At 40.2% G+C, this 16,169-nt stretch overlaps 1 protein-coding gene across 2 annotated transcripts in view; it reads right to left on the reverse strand.

Moving 5' to 3' along the window:
• Positions 1-16,169, reverse strand: part of LOC126297567 (fibrillin-2-like) — a 597,958-nt gene that overhangs the window by 101,884 nt on the left and 479,905 nt on the right. For both annotated transcript variants that reach the window (XM_049988509.1, XM_049988508.1), the window contains 2 exons: positions 2,767-2,898; positions 842-982 (listed from right to left, as the gene is read on the reverse strand). In XM_049988509.1, the coding sequence (XP_049844466.1) occupies positions 842-982; positions 2,767-2,898 (273 nt within the window). The remainder of the gene's footprint in view (positions 1-841; positions 983-2,766; positions 2,899-16,169) is intronic.

A 16,169-nucleotide genomic window follows, 5' to 3' on the forward strand; every position in this document is an offset into this window, starting at 1 on the left:
CACACTGGTGCCACTAGCTAGGGAAGCTATCTTATTCAGGTTGCCACCTATGTTGTATGCTCTGCCACTGTTTAGGCTGCCCCACCCCTATCACTACCTGAACATCTTTCATGAAATCCTTACATGAAGGCCCTAAACCCTCAGTCACCTGAACCAGACCAGCACTCAGCTTGAAAATGCTCATAAGTGATACTCTTCCCCTTGTAAGCTAATTTGTGTGTGTGTGTTTTATTTCAGTTATCACCAAGGAAAGACAATATCCAATAACTGAGAAACATTTTCAGCCTTGCTTAAGTGACTGTTGTGTGCTGACTGTGTCAGCTCATGTAATTCATATCTGATATAGCATCCAGCTGATGATATTTGTTTTTTTTTTTTTTTTTTTATGGTAATACAATGGGAAACCCATGAAATATTTTTGGTGACATTACTGATTTGTAATACTGACTTTTTAAAGATAAAACACTTATTACCTTATATGATCATGCACAACTAATCATCAAAAGTTCTATTTATTTGAATAAAATATCAGGGAAGACATTTTATGAATTACGAGGCCTGCCTCTAGAATTTTTATGCAAACTGTCTGAGAAGTCTCAAAATTAGTTCAGAGGAAACATGTGTCTCTTTCAACAATGTCTACAACATACATTCATATTTCTATGAATGCCTCATGTATAAAAGTTATGAATCATTAAATTAATAAAACTCATTTTAACATAAATACCCTTCATTATAGGATTTGAAACCAAACATTCAATGCTCATATGGGAAGAAAACAGGTAACTGCAGTTAATGATAAGACCACAGTGTGTAAAAATGATAAAAAAAGCAAACATACCTTCACATTGTCCTGTTTGTGCATTAAGTGTGTATCCTGTACCACAGCTTGTTACACGAATGCAGTGAAATGATCCAATAGTGTTATCACACCTTTGAGTTGGCAGGCAGTCGTGTTTGTTAAGCTGACATTCATTAATATCTGAAATATATTTACATATGTAAATATACATTGAGATGTCTTCTTTCTGGTACCAAAAGTGCAAACAGCACAACATTCCTGAAAATACAATTAGTTACCCAGTAACACAGATACACTATGTGATCAAAAGTATCCGGACGCCTGGCTGAAAATGACTTACAAGTTCGTGGTGCCCTCCATCGGTAATGCTGGAACTCAATATGGTGTTGGCTCACCCTTAGCCTTGATGACAGCTTCCAGTCTTGCAGGCATATGTTCAGTCAGGTACTGGAAGGTTTCTTGGGGAATGGCAGCCCATTCTTCATGGAGTGCTGCACTGAGCAGAGGTACTGATGTTGGTTGGTGAGCCTGGCAAGAAGTAGGCATTCCAAAACGTAACAAAGGTGTTCTGTAGGATTCAGGTGAGGACTCTGAAGGCCAGTCCATTAAAGGGATGTTATTGTCATGTAACCAATCTGCCAGGGGCTGTGTATTATGAACAGGTGCTTGATCATGTTGAAAGATACAATCGCCATCCCCGAATTTCCCTTCAACGGTAGGAAGCAAGAAGGTGCTTAAAACATGAATGTAGGCATGTGCTGTGATATTGCAACACAAAAAACCAAGAGATGCAAGCCTCCTCACTGAAAAACATGACCACCCCATAACACCACCATCTCTGAATTTTACTGTTGGCACTACACATGCTGTCAGATGACGTTCACTGGGCATTCACCATATCCACACCCTGCTGTTGGATCACCACATTGTGTGCCATGATTTGTCACTCCAAACAATGTTTTTCCACTGCTAAATTGTCCAATGATTACGCTCCTTACACCAAGCGTGGCATCATTTGGCTGCATTTACCGGCATGATGTGCTGCTTATGAGCTGCCGCTCAACCATGAAATCCAAGTTTTCTCACCTCCTGCGTAACTGTCACCAAGCAAGGTGGCGCAGTGGCTATAGTACTGGACTTGCATTTGCAAGGACAACGGTTTAATCTCACGTCCGGCCATCCTCATTTAGGTTTCCCATGATTTCCCTATATTGGCCCAGGCAAATGACAGGATGGTTATTTTGAAAGGGCATGGCCGACTTCCTTCCCCATCCTTCCCTAACCCAATGAGACTGATGACCTCACTGTCTGGTCTTCTCCCCTAAACGACTCAACCAAACCTAACTGTCATAGTATTTGCAGTGGATCCTGATGCAGTTTGGAATTCCTGTTTGATGGTCTGGATAGATGTCTGCCTATTACACATTACAGCCCTTTTCAACTTTCGGCGGTCTCTGTCAGTCAACCGATGAGGTCGGCCTGTATGCTTTTGTGCTGTACCTGTTCCTTCATGTTTCCATTTCACTATCACATAGGAAACAGTGGACCTAGGGATGTTTAGGAGCATGGAAATCTCACATACAGGCATATGACACAAGTGACACCTAACCACCTGACCACATTCGAAGTCCATGAGTTCCACAGAGTGCCCCATTCTGCTCTGTCACAATGTCTAATGACTACTGAGGTCACTGTTTTGGAGCACCTGGCAGTAGGTGGCAGCAAAATGCACCTAATATGAAAAACATATGTTTTTGGGGGTGTCAAGATACTTTTGATCACATAGTGTAGGTCTGTACACAGACAACACTGTGATTCAGGAGTTCATTTCATTAAAAAAAAGTTTTCTTAATGCCTGCAATAGAAAGCTGACTAAGCCTATGAGTAGCAGAATTATAGAACTTAAAGTCTTCTATGAGGAGAAGCTAACAGAAATAAATATATAATTTTCACACAGTGCTTACCAACACAAGCCTGAAGTACTGGATCCAACTGAAAGCCAGACTTACAGACACACAAAAAGCTCCCAGGGGTATTTTCACAGTTCTGTGTGCTGTCACAAGGGGATTCACCCTCTTCATGACATTCATCCACATCTAAAATAAAACAAAGGTGATTTAGATTGTGTGTGTTTAGAAATGTTCTTTCTACAGTCCTTTTGCATTGTTAGTATTTTAACAGAAAAAACTTGTGTGACAAGTGAGTTCTGAACATGGTATGATAAGTAAACTATAGAGTGAAACTGCAGGCTACAAATAATTAGAAGATATTTCTCCCTCTCCTCTCTCTCACTTCATTAAGGCTATCAACTGCCCTTTCAATTGCTTATGGGCTCAAATTAGTCATTCACACTACATATTCTTACTACTGCCTGTAAAGCTCAGAAGTATTGGAATATAAACAATATGGACTTGCAACACTTTCTAAATGTATTCATAAATTTTTGTGACTCACTCATTTTTAAGTACACCTCTGTTACCCAATAACTGAGTATTTCTTGTCATTTATGTGATGCCTCAATAGAAAATAGTGTCTGCCTCCATAGCTGAAGGGTCAGTGCAGCAGATTGCCAAGCTAGCGTTCTGGGTTCAACTCCCAGCTCAGTTGGAGGTTTTCTTCAATCAAAGACTGGGTGTTGTGTAATCTTCATCCTGATCAACATGCAAGTCATGCAGTCTAACTTACAGGAGACCCCGACCATATGAAATTTCATTTCAATAGAAAATACTCAACTGTTACAGAAACCAAGGATCCTTACCACAACAAATCCACCAATAATCACTGTTTCAAACGGAGCTGACCTCTGAAATGGCCTGTCATATTAAAACTGGGTACTAGACTGGCCTCTGTGTGGCAGACTGGCCTCAAATCTAGAATGTTTGCCTTTTGCAGATAGATGCTTTACTGACTGACATGCCCTCACAGCTATATGTTCACAAGTAAATTTTTCCTACTTCCCAAACTTCACACATGATCTCCTGAATACCATGCAGGACTAACACTCTTGGAGGAAAGGAAATTGCAGAGAAACGGGCTTCTTCCCAAAATGGATTTACACTCTGCAGCAGTGTGTGTGCTGATTTGAAAAATGTCCTGGCAGACTGAAAGAGTATGCAGAACCAAGAATTGAATCTGGAAACATTTTGACAAATTTTAATTTTTATCTCGTGATAAATTATATGAGATGACTGGAAAAATGATCATAGTTTTCCTTTGTCTCCAGCAGTAATCAAGTTCTTTATGGAATATTTCAATAAGGATGCCTTAAATGCATCTGCCCAACTTCTTTCATTAAGTTGACAACATATTTGTGACCATGCCACATGACTTCAAAGCTCCTCAGCAGTCAGTAAATCAGATTAATAGTTTGTGCCTTAATATTAACTAATAGAGTTAAAGTGAAAGAGATTGGAAGTTGTAATTTTTATAGTGTGTTATTCTATTGTGAATCAGATGGGAAACTTGGATACTCTTCACATTGCAAGTCAATGCATTCTCAATTACGTTTCAGCAGGCTAGGTCTCTTCTGCCCCGAACAGAGAGATGTACGTGTTCAATAATGTCAAGAAGATGTGCCCATGGCACCCCTACTTTTCTGTGACAATACATCAAAGACATGCAAGGTTCATTAGTTAGTTTATTACATGTGCTGCAGATAATTTGCATGTTGCTATTTATTTATTGTATTGTGACTTCTGTTCATAACAGTATCATTATAGATGCTAGGATATGGAATGAGTCAATTCTTTTCTCATAAAATTTACAATAATAAATTCAGATGAGTAAACATGGATGAGTCAAGCTGTAGCTCACATCAACTGACATCTTAATACATGGAAACAAATATAGTATGTTATACAACAAAACAAGTACTCACATTTACGCATTCACTGAGACATTCATGTTGGTACTCAGATCGACTGATGTAACATTTTGATATATGAAAATGAACACAGTACATACCTTACAACAGAATGTAAGAGTCTGTACTCATGCATAAAATGAGATATCCCAGAATACGTCAAATAGTTGAAAATAAAATTGGCATACTTTAGAATAAAATATAAGAATTTGTTCTTGAGTATACAAAGAACGAGACATCCCTATAATAAAACTCTATATTTTTTAAATATTAGATGACTGCCCATCAAGCTCATATAATAAAAGCTGTGGGGGACCCACAAGTGTCAGTATAAGATACAAAGAAATTCTCCCTACAGAAGAGAGCAATAAAATCCTAGTGATTAGCTGCTGAAGGATTCACAGCAAAATTTTCAGAGCTTGAATCTCACTTAAAAAGCTGTGAAGCTCACATAACAGTAGGTGTAGAAATTGCAACTCTATGTGATTTTCTCTGTGCAATTCTCTGGATCAGTGGTGGGCATACATTCATAACTGGATCCTTCTACTGACCAGCAGACTCATCTACAGATGTAACTGAAACCTGTGTAGCAAAACTTAAGTTCACTAGTATATAAGTTCCCCATTCTTACTGTCATCACTGGAGGATGCTTTAATCATCCAATAACCAATTGGGAAAACTATAGTTTTATGAGTGTTGGGCATGACAAGACATCCTGAAAAACATTATAGCCTTCTCTGAGAACTTCATAGGGCACATTATTGGGAAGCCCACTCATGATGGAAATACAGGGTATTAAAAAAAAAAAAAGTATTTCATATTCTGAGAGGTGATAGTATGGACGAAAACAAGACAAAAATGACCAGAAAACATGGGCTGCAAAATGTGTACCTTAAGTGCTATGAGTATTAGTTTATCTTCACTACTGTGGAACACATCTCTTCTACAATATGTTTTTTGCTGTTACAAATGACCTGCAGACATCTACATCTACATCTACATGACTACTCTGCAATTCACATTTAAGTGCTTGGCAGAGGGTTCATCGAACCACAATCATACTATCTCTCTACTATTCCACTCCTGAACAGCGAGCGGGAAAAATGAACACCTAAACCTTTCTGTTCGAGCTCTGATTTCTCTTATTTTATTTTGATGATCATTCCTACCTATGTAGGTTGGGCTCAACAAAATATTTTCGCATTCGGAAGAGAAAATTGGTGACTGAAATTTCGTAAAAAGGTCTCGCCGTGACGAAAAACGTCTATGCTGTAATGACTTCCATCCCAACTCGTGTATCATATCTGCCACACTCTCTCCCCTATAACGTGATAATACAAAACGAGCTGCCCTTTTTTGCACCCTTTCGATGTCCTCTGTCAATCCCACCTGGTAAGGATCCCACACTGTGCAGCAATATTCTAACAGAGGACGAACGAGTGTAGTGAAAGCTGTCTCTTTAGTCGACTTGTTGCATCTTCTAAGTGTCCTGCCAATGAAACGCAACCTTTGGCTCACTTCCCGACAATATTATCTATGTGGTCCTTCCAACTGAAGTTGTCCGTAATTTTAACACCCAGGTACTTAGTTGAATTGACAGCCTTGAGAATTGTACTATTTATCGAGTAATCGAATTCCAACGGATTTCTTTTGGAACTCATGTGGATCATCTCACACTTTTCGTTATTTAGCGTCAACTGCCACCTGACACACCATACAGCTGTCTTTTCTAAATCGCTTTGCAACTGATACTGGTCTTCAGATGACCTTACTAGACGGTAAATTACAGCATCATCTGCGAACAATCTAAGAGAACTGCTCAGATTGTCACCCAGGTCATTTATATAGATCAGGAACAGCAGAGTTCCCAGGACGCTTCCCTGGGGAACACCTGATATCACTTCAGTTTTACTCAATGATTTGCCGTCTATTACTACGAACTGCAACCTTCCTGACAGGAAATCACGAATCCAGTCGCACAACTGAGACGATACTCCATAGCTTCTGCAGCTTGATTGGAAGTCGCTTGTGAGGAACGGTGTCGAAAGCTTTCCGGAAATCTAGAAATACAGAATCAACTAGAGATCCCCTGTCGATAGTGGCCATTACTTCGTGCGAATAAAGAGCTAGCTGCGTTGCACAAGAGCGATGTTTTCTGAAGCCATGCTGATTACATGTCAATAGATCGTTCCCTTCGAGGTGATTCATAATGTTTGAATACAGTATATGTTCCAAAACCCTGCTGCAAACCGACGTCAATGATATAGGTCTGTAGTTAAATGGATTACTCCTACTACCCTTCTTGAACACTGGTGCGACCTGTGCAATTTTCCAATCTGTAGGTACAGATCTATCGGTGAGCGAGCGGTTGTATATGAGTGCTAAGTAGGGAGCTATAGTATCAGTGTAATCTGAAAGGAACCTAATCGGTATACAATCTGGACCTGAAGACTTGCCCATATCAAGCGATTTGAGTTGCTTCGCAACCCCTAAGGTATCTACTTCTAAGAACTCATGCTAGCAGATGTTTGTGTTTCAAATTCTGGAATATTCCATTCGTCTTCCCTGGTGAAGGAATTTCGGAAAACTGCGTTCAATTACTCCACTTTAGCGGCACAGTCGTCGATAACAGTACCATCGGCACTGCGCAGCGAAGGTATTGACTGCGTCTTGCCGCTTGTGTACTTTACATACGACCAGAATTTCTTCAGATTTTCTACCAAATTCCGAGACAATGTTTTGTTGTGGAACCTCTTAAAGGCATCTCGCATCGAAGTACGTGCCAAATTTCGCGTGTCTGTAAATTTTAGCCCATCTTCGGGATGTCGCGTTCTGCTGAACTTCGCATGCTTTTTCCGTTGCCTCTGCAACAGCGTTCGGACCTTTTTTGTGTACCACGGTGGATCCGTTCCATCTCTTACCAATTTATGAGGTATGGATATCTCAATTGCTGTTGCTACTATATCTTTGAATTTGAGCCACATCTCGTCTACATTCGCATAGTCAGTTCGGAATGAATGGAAATTGTCTTTTAGGAAGGCTTCTAGTGACACTTTATCCGCTTTTTTAAATAAAATTATTTTGCATTTGTTTCTGATGGATTTGGAAGAAATGGTATTGAGCCTAGCTACAACAACCTTGTGATCACTAATCCCTGTATCAGTCATGATGCTCTCTATCAGCTCTGGATTGTTTGTGGCTAAGAGGTCAAGTGTGTTTTCGCAACCATTTACAATTCGCGTGGGTTCGTGGACTAACTGCTCGAAATAATATTCGGAGAAAGCATTTAGGACAATCTCGGAAGACGTTTTCTGCCTACCACCGGTTTTGAACAAGTATTTTTGCCAACATACCGAGGGTAGGTTGAAGTCCCCACCAACTATAACCGTATGAGTGGGGTATTTATTTGTTACGAGACTCAAACTTTCTCTGAACTGTTCCGCAACTGTATCATCGGAGTCTGGGGGTCGGTAGAAGGAGCCAATTATTAACTTAATTCGGCTGTTCAGTATAACCTCCACCCATACCAATTCGCACGGAGTATCTACTTCGACTTCACTACAAGATAAACCACTACTGACAGACACAAACACTCCACCACCAATTCTGCCTAATCTATGTTTCCTGAACACCGTCTGAGACTTCGTAAAAATTTCTGCAGAACTTATTTCAGGCTTTAGCCAGCTTTCTGTACCTATAACGATATCAGCTTCTGTGCTTTCTATTAGCGCTTGAAGCTCAGGGCCTTTTGCAGCGCAACTACAACAATTTACAACTATAATTCCGACTGTTCCTTGATTCAAGCACGTCCTGTAATTGCCATGCACCCTTTGACATTGTAGCCCACCCCGTACTTTCCCGAGGCCTTCTAACCTAAAAAACCGCCCAGTCCACGCCACACAGCCTCCGCTACCCGTGTAGCTGCCAGCTGAGTGTAGTGAACTCCTGACCTATTCAGCGGAACCCGAAACCCCACCACCCTATGGCGCAAGTCAAGGAATCTGCAGCCATCTTTCTGTTCGAGCTCTGATTTCTCGTATTTTATTTTGATGATCATTCCTACCTATGTACGTTGGGCTCAACAAAATATTTTTGCATTCGGAAGAGAAAGTTGGTGACTGAAATTTCATAAATAGATCTCGCCGCGACAAAAAATGTCTTTGCTTTAATGGCTTGCATCCCAACTTGCGTATCATATCTGCCACACTCTCTCCCCTATTACATGATAATACAAAATGAGCTGCCCTTTTTTGCACCCTTTCGATGTCTTCCATCAATCCCACCTGGTAAGGATCCCACACCGTGCAGCAATATTCTAACAAACGACGAATGAGTGCAGTGTGCTGTCTCTTTAGTGGACTTGTTGCATCTTCTAAGCAACCTGCCAATGAAACCCTCTTTGGCTTGCCTTCCCCACAATATTATCTACGTGGTCTTTCCAACTGAAGTTGTTCATAATTTTAACACCCAGGTACTTAGCTGAATTGACAGCCTTGAGAATTGTACTATTTATCGAGTAATCGAATTCCAAAGGATTTCTTTTGGAACTCATGTGGATCACTTCATACTTTTCGTTATTTAGCATCAACTGCCACCTGCCACACCATACAGCAGTCTTTTCTAAATCACTTTGCAACTGATACTGGTCTTCGGATGACCTTACTAGACAGTAAATTACAGCATCATCCGTGAACAACCTAAGAGAACTGCTCAGATTATCACCCAGGTCATTTATATCCTGAAAGATAGGACATTGCGGAGACATGGCTTAGCCACAGCCTTTGGGATGTTTCCAGAATGAGATTTTCACTCTGCAGCAGAGTGTGCGCTGATATGAAACTTCCTGGCAGATTAAAACTGTGTGCCGGACTGAGACTCGAACTCGGGACCTTTGCCTTTCGCAGGCAAGTGCTCTACTAACTGAGCTACCCAAGCATGACTCACACCCTGTCCTCACAGCTTTACTTCCGTCAGTACCTCGCCTCCTACCTTCCAAACTTTACAGAAGCTCTCCTGCGAACCTTGCAGAACTAGCACTCCTGAAAGGAAGGATATTGCAGAGACATGGCTTAGCCACAGCCTGGGGCATGTTTCCAGAATGAGATTTTCACTCTGCAGTGGAGTGTGCGCTGATATGAAACTTCCTGGCAGTTTAAAACTGTGTGCTGGACCAAGACTCGATCTTGGGACTTTTGCCTTTCGCAGGCAAGTGCTCTACAAAACAAAAGTGGAAATGCTGAACTCCATTTTCAAATGTTCCTTTCTAAAGGAAAATCCGGGGATATGGCTCCCAATTTAATTCTCAACCCATTGCAAAGATGAATGATATAGACATTAGTGTTGGCAGTGCAGACAAATAGCTGAAATTGCTAAAACTGAACAAAGCTAAAGGGGCCGATGCAAATGATATCAGATTTTATACCAAATTTGCAGTTGAGTTATCCCCTCTTTTCTACTAGGTTGGTGCATAAGTTTGTAGCATTTTTGTTCTGCAGTTTGAATTTTGAATTGTGGTTTATTTGTCTTATCATGTACATAGTCTAAATCGTTTGATTCGGTTATAGAAGAGGTGCCAAAATTGTGGTAAAATTTCACCATAAACCCAGAACAGCTGATGTTAACAAATATAATTTTGTTTTATATACATACAATAAAATCTAACACTTAATTACTCCTTGCTCAAATTCTGGCTTAATATTAAATATGTTTTTGGGCATATACTTGTTATATATTGTCATCCCCTTATACTGTGGAGTCAGAGAAAATAATTTCAACTCGTGTGTGGCTGGCATAAAATTGTTTTTATTTCTCATGTTATGCCTCTGGTTAAATTGATCCTTCTCAAACAATTTTTGTCTGCTGTGTAGGAGGATTATAATTTCATATGTTTATATGGAGGGGACAGTTAGGATTTGTTTCCAAAATAATGGGCAACAAGATTCTGTTTGCTGTGCAATGCACTTGTAGCTGACAATTTTCTTTTCCATTTTCAGTATTCGAGATACACTACTTGAACTTTCCCAGAAAATTACACCACATCTAATAACAGATTTAAAATAACTATGACAACCAATTTTTTCTGTAACCAAGTCAGTGGAATTTGCTAGTATTTGCAATGCAAATGCAAAACTGCATAGTTTATTTGGTAGGAAGTCAATATGTGTATTCCAGCTTAAATTCTTGGTCCTAGGAATTAGACCATGTCCTAGGAATCAGACCATGTCAACTTCTTCCATAAGTTGATTGTTAAGTTGAATTTTAAGTTCTACATATTTTGAATGTTTGGTTCTGAAATGTTCAGTTTTGCAATGTTCAGTTTCAAACCTTTTAACTGGAACCAGTTTTCTGGGATATCCCGTATGCTTACAATGGAGCTCAGAATTATTTCTGCATAGTCACCTTCAATTAAAACAGAAATATCATCTGCAAACAGAACTAATGGGGAATTTATATTTATGAGTAAGTCATTTATGTATAATCGGAACAGGACTGGTCCCAAAATGGAGCCTTCAGGCACACCTTGTGATACTGTACTCCATTTAGAATATAATTCACTGCAATTGAAGTGATAGTTGCCATTTGTTTTCTGTTGAGTAAGTATGATGTGAGCCAATTTTGATCTAGTTGGCAGCTACTTTCTCTAACATTTTTGACAGGATTGCAAGAATAGAAATAGAGTGATAGTTTCCCATGTCTTCCCTTGACCCTATCTTGAACAGAGGTCTGACTTCATCATACTTGGTATTCCAATTGCTATAAGATTATTTATAGATCATCATTTTTTCATTTGTAGTTCACTGTTGCTACAAGAGTTTACATACTGTTATTTGGAGATAGTGAATGTAGTCTTGGATGCTTTGGAAAATGGAGTGCCAAGTGGACACAATTCTGACATATTCGTCTGTTTGAGTTCATTAGAGGGGCGATGGATGCAGAGGCAGCCAGAAACATTTGTGCTCTGTATGGGGGTAATGCCATTGAACAAGCATGGCAAGAAAATGGTTTGTTATTTCAAGAAGGATTGTTTTCACATTAGTGACTTTTCATGCTCAAGAATACCATTGGGGTTTGATGAAGATTGTTTAAATGTGTTAATGCACAATGATCCAGAACTGGCAGATGTGATGAACTGTGATCATTCCACCATCATGTGACATTTGCATACAGTGTGAAAGGCTCAAGAACTGGGTGTACAGGTACCCATTGTTCTAAGCCAAAATCACAAAAATCTGTGGGTGGTCATATGTGCATCTCTGCTTGCTCATCATCAATTGGCTCATTAACAACACTGACAATTAAAATCTTTTATTGTTACTGGTGATGAGAAATAATGTTTTTATGCTAACATAATGTAAGGAAAGGAATGGTTGAGGCCAAAAAAAAGAAAAAAAAATCTAAAAAGATAGTGTTATGCATTTGGTGGAACAGCAATGGTGTGGTGTACTACAAATTGCTTTCCTGAAGGGTATCCATCACAACTGATATTCATTGTCAACAGCTGAGACATCTTGCAGATGCAACCCATGGACAATGACCACAAAGACTGTGTGAAGTGATGCTACTCCACCATAACACCTGCCTGCATTCTGCCAGACTGACAAAGAACAGTATACAGGAGTTGGGTTGGGAAGTCATTTCGCACCCATCTTACCCACCTGATCTTGTGCCCTCAGATTTTCAAGTTTTCCATTCTCTATTGAACAACCTTCAAGCAACTTCCTTTCTGGACAAAAATCACTTTGAACATGGCACAACGAGTTCTTTGCCTCAAAACTGTATGATTTCTGCAGTCACTGACTCAAAAAGATACCCCAGCAGTGGCAGACCATGTATTATTGATGACTAAAATCTCTGTTATATGTATCTGTTGTGTTTATTAAACTTATGGAAAAATATTATGAACTTATGCACCAACCTAATGTAATCTACTATAGATCCCTCAAACAAAAAATCATACCCATTACTTGGAAGAAAGCCCAGGTCATACCAGTATACAAGAATGGTAGCGGAACTTGTACACAAAACTTCTGTCCAATGTCATTCAATTGCTGTAGAAATTTATGAGATATTCTGAGCTCAAACACAATGAGGCACCTTGAACAGAATGTTCTCATTCATGACAATCAGCAAGATTCCAGAGACATTGATTATGTGAAACCAAACTTGCACTTTCCTCACATTATATCCTGAATGTCATGGATTATGGCAGTCAGAGAGACACAATATTTCTTGAATTCTGAAAAGCGTTTGAATCAGTACAATACCTACACTTATTATTGAAAGTACAGTTGTATAGGTTATCTACTGAAATTTGTGACTGGACTGTGAATGACTTGATAGGAAGGGTGCTGCATGTTATTTTTGATGGCGTGTCATTGACAGATGTAAAAGTAACTTCAAGTATTCCCCAGGGAAGTGTGCTGAGACCCTTGCCATTCACGTTGTATATTAATGAACTTGCAGACAATTTTCATTGGAAACCCGAGACTTTTTGCAGTTTATACACTCATCTAGAATGAAGAACTGTCTTGCACAAATCTTTAGTCAGCTCTCAATAAGATTTCAAAGTGCAAAGATTGGCAATTTTCTTTAAATGTTCAAGAATGTAAATATATCCACTTCAAAAAATGAAAAACACAGTATCTCTTCAACAACAATGTCAATGAGATACAACTGGAATCATTCAACTCTCACAAATTCCTGAGTGTAACAGATTATAGGGACATGAAGTGGGAGGATCACATAGGCTCTGTCATAGCATGTGGCAGACTTCAGTTCATTGGCATAAAAATGCAATCAGTTTACACAGGAGATTGCTTACAAAGCACTTGTGTGACCCATCCCAGAATATTGATCAGGTGTGTGAGCTCTGTATCACATAGGGCTAATAGGGGATATTAATTGTACACAGTGAAGAGCAACATGAATGGTCACATGTTTATTTGACCCTTGGGAGAGATGCTGGAGAAACTGAAAGGAAGATGATGCAAACTATTCCAAGAAAGTCTGCTTTCAAGAACCAGCTTTAAATAATGAATCTAGGAATATAATACAATCTCATATGTATCACTCCCATAGAGATTTAAACAGTCATTCTTCCTGTGTCCCATATGTGAATGGAGCAGGAAGAAGTTGTAATAACTGTTGCCATGGGAGGTACCATTTGCTATGCACTTCACAGTAGTTTGCAGAGACTGGATGTAGGTGTAGATAAACGGACACACTCATTTATACTAAACAAACTCAACCATGATTTTTGTAACATGCATTCCTTCAATTTGCTCTTAATTTTGGTGTGTATATCCTCTTTGACTTTTGATTCACTAAATTATGGGAATCTCTTCATGTTTCATTCTTTACCAAACATTTCATTCAACCTAACTTTATGTGTAAATGTGGATGTGATACCTTATTGGGATCAACTATTGACTCAGGCAGGATATATTTCACACCTAGCTGTAGTGAATTTCTTCTAGGTCAGTGAGTTTCATCCTGTAGGGTCACTAACAGGTTAAAAGTAAAATTTTGAGAAGGGGCACTAGAATACTGTAGTAGTCACCAGATGCTGTGAGTGTGGCATATAGATATTCGGGTTAAGATAACAAGCATGTGAAATTATTGTGAGATGGATTAGTCTAGCACAGTGTAACTTTCCAGCATGGGTAAGATGGTTTCTTCATTGTTTGCGTTTTTGTGGTGTTGCCAAGTGCACGACTCGGAGCAGCATATTGACACAATAAGGGTACTCCTATCTGGTATTAATAACTGTTGATTTTCTACCAGAGGCAGTCTCAATCCAGCAGTACCACCAGGATGCTGGAGTTATGCCAGATGAGGAGATGACACAGAGCTGACAGCCACAGGCACAGGTTTGAGTCCTCACCAGGGTACACCCTTAATCCAAAAAGTCTGCTTGGTTCCACAGTGCACCAGGGCTACCAGTCTGCTCCAGCAGCAGCTAGACTTCAGCCAGGAGGCAGCGGGTTGCACACTGGGCACAGAAGCTGCCCTCCAACAATCCACTGGGCATGCCTCACTCTGCTTATCTTAGCCGCCCGAGTGTGGTCATTTATCAAAGAGGGGCTACCTCAGCAAGATTCCACTGCATACCACTGATGTCACTGCTGTGGCTCATGCAAGACAGTTGCAAGGCCATTGCCAAGTGCAGATGTCAACAAAGAGGGGTGCCAGCATGTGTTGCAGCTAGCTGGACAGATGCTAGCAGCCGACTGATAGACTACCAGCCCACTCCTGTAAGGAAGGGGCATGATTGCCTCCCCCACTGAGCCACACAATCAATGATAACTGGGAAATAAAGTGTTAATTTTGACAGCCACTTCTTCCTGAGCCTTATCACCCTGCTTTCCAGCCTCATTCGTAAGCCACCCGGCCTCCTAATAATGTAGCCGCCTCATATCAAATGCAGGGTTAGCTATACACTCAGGCAATAAAAGTCATGGGACAGCAAGACGCACATTTACAGATGGTGGCAGTATTGTGTACACAAGGCATAAAAGGGGAGTGAAATGATGGGTGTCCAACATGAAATGGTGTCCGACGTGATTACGGGAGCACGACAGGAATTAACAGGCTATGAACGTGTAATGGTGGTTGGAGTAGATGCAAGGGATATTCCACTAGAGAAATAGTAAGGGAGTTCAATATTTCGACATCCACAGTGTCATTACCTCTTACCAAAGACAACACAGTGGCCAACGGCCTTCACCTAATGACCAAGAGCAGCAGTCTTTGGGTAGAGTTGTCAGTGTTAACAGGCAAGCAACACTGCATGAAATAATCACAGAAATGAATTTGGGATATACAATGAATGTATCCATTAGGATAATCCTGCAAAATCTGGCGATAATGGGATATGGCACCTGACGACTGTCATGAGGGCTTTTGCTAACAGCACGACATTGTGATGCAGTGCCTCTCATGGGCTCATGACCATATCAATTGGACACTAGATGACTTGAAAACTGTGATCTTGTCAGATAAATCCTGATTGCAGTTGATAAGAGCTGATGGTAGGGTTTGAGTGTGGTGCAGACCCCCATGAACACATAAACCCAAGTTGTGTTTATATGCAATGGACTGGGACCTTTGGTCCAACTGAACTGATCATTCAATGGAAATAGTTATGTTCATCTACTTGGAGGTCATTCGCAGCCATTCATTGACCTCATGTTCCCAAACAACAATGGAACTTTTACGGGTGACAATGCCTCACATCATTGGGCCACTATTTTTCATGTTTGGTTTGAAGAGCATTCTGGACAATTCAAATGAATGATTTGCCCAAGCAGATCACCCAACATGAATCCCACCAGACATTTATGGGACTTAACTGAGAGTTCAGTTCGTACTCAAAATCCTACACCAGCAAGACTTTCGTAATTATGGATGGCTATAGAGGCAGCATGGCTCAGTATAGTTCAGTTTGTACTCAAAATCCTACACCAGCAAGACTTTCGTAATTATGGATGGCTATAGAGGCAGCAT

The sequence above is a fragment of the Schistocerca gregaria genome, chromosome X, assembly GCF_023897955.1.
Source record: "Schistocerca gregaria isolate iqSchGreg1 chromosome X, iqSchGreg1.2, whole genome shotgun sequence".
Lineage (NCBI taxonomy): Eukaryota > Metazoa > Arthropoda > Insecta > Orthoptera > Acrididae > Schistocerca > Schistocerca gregaria.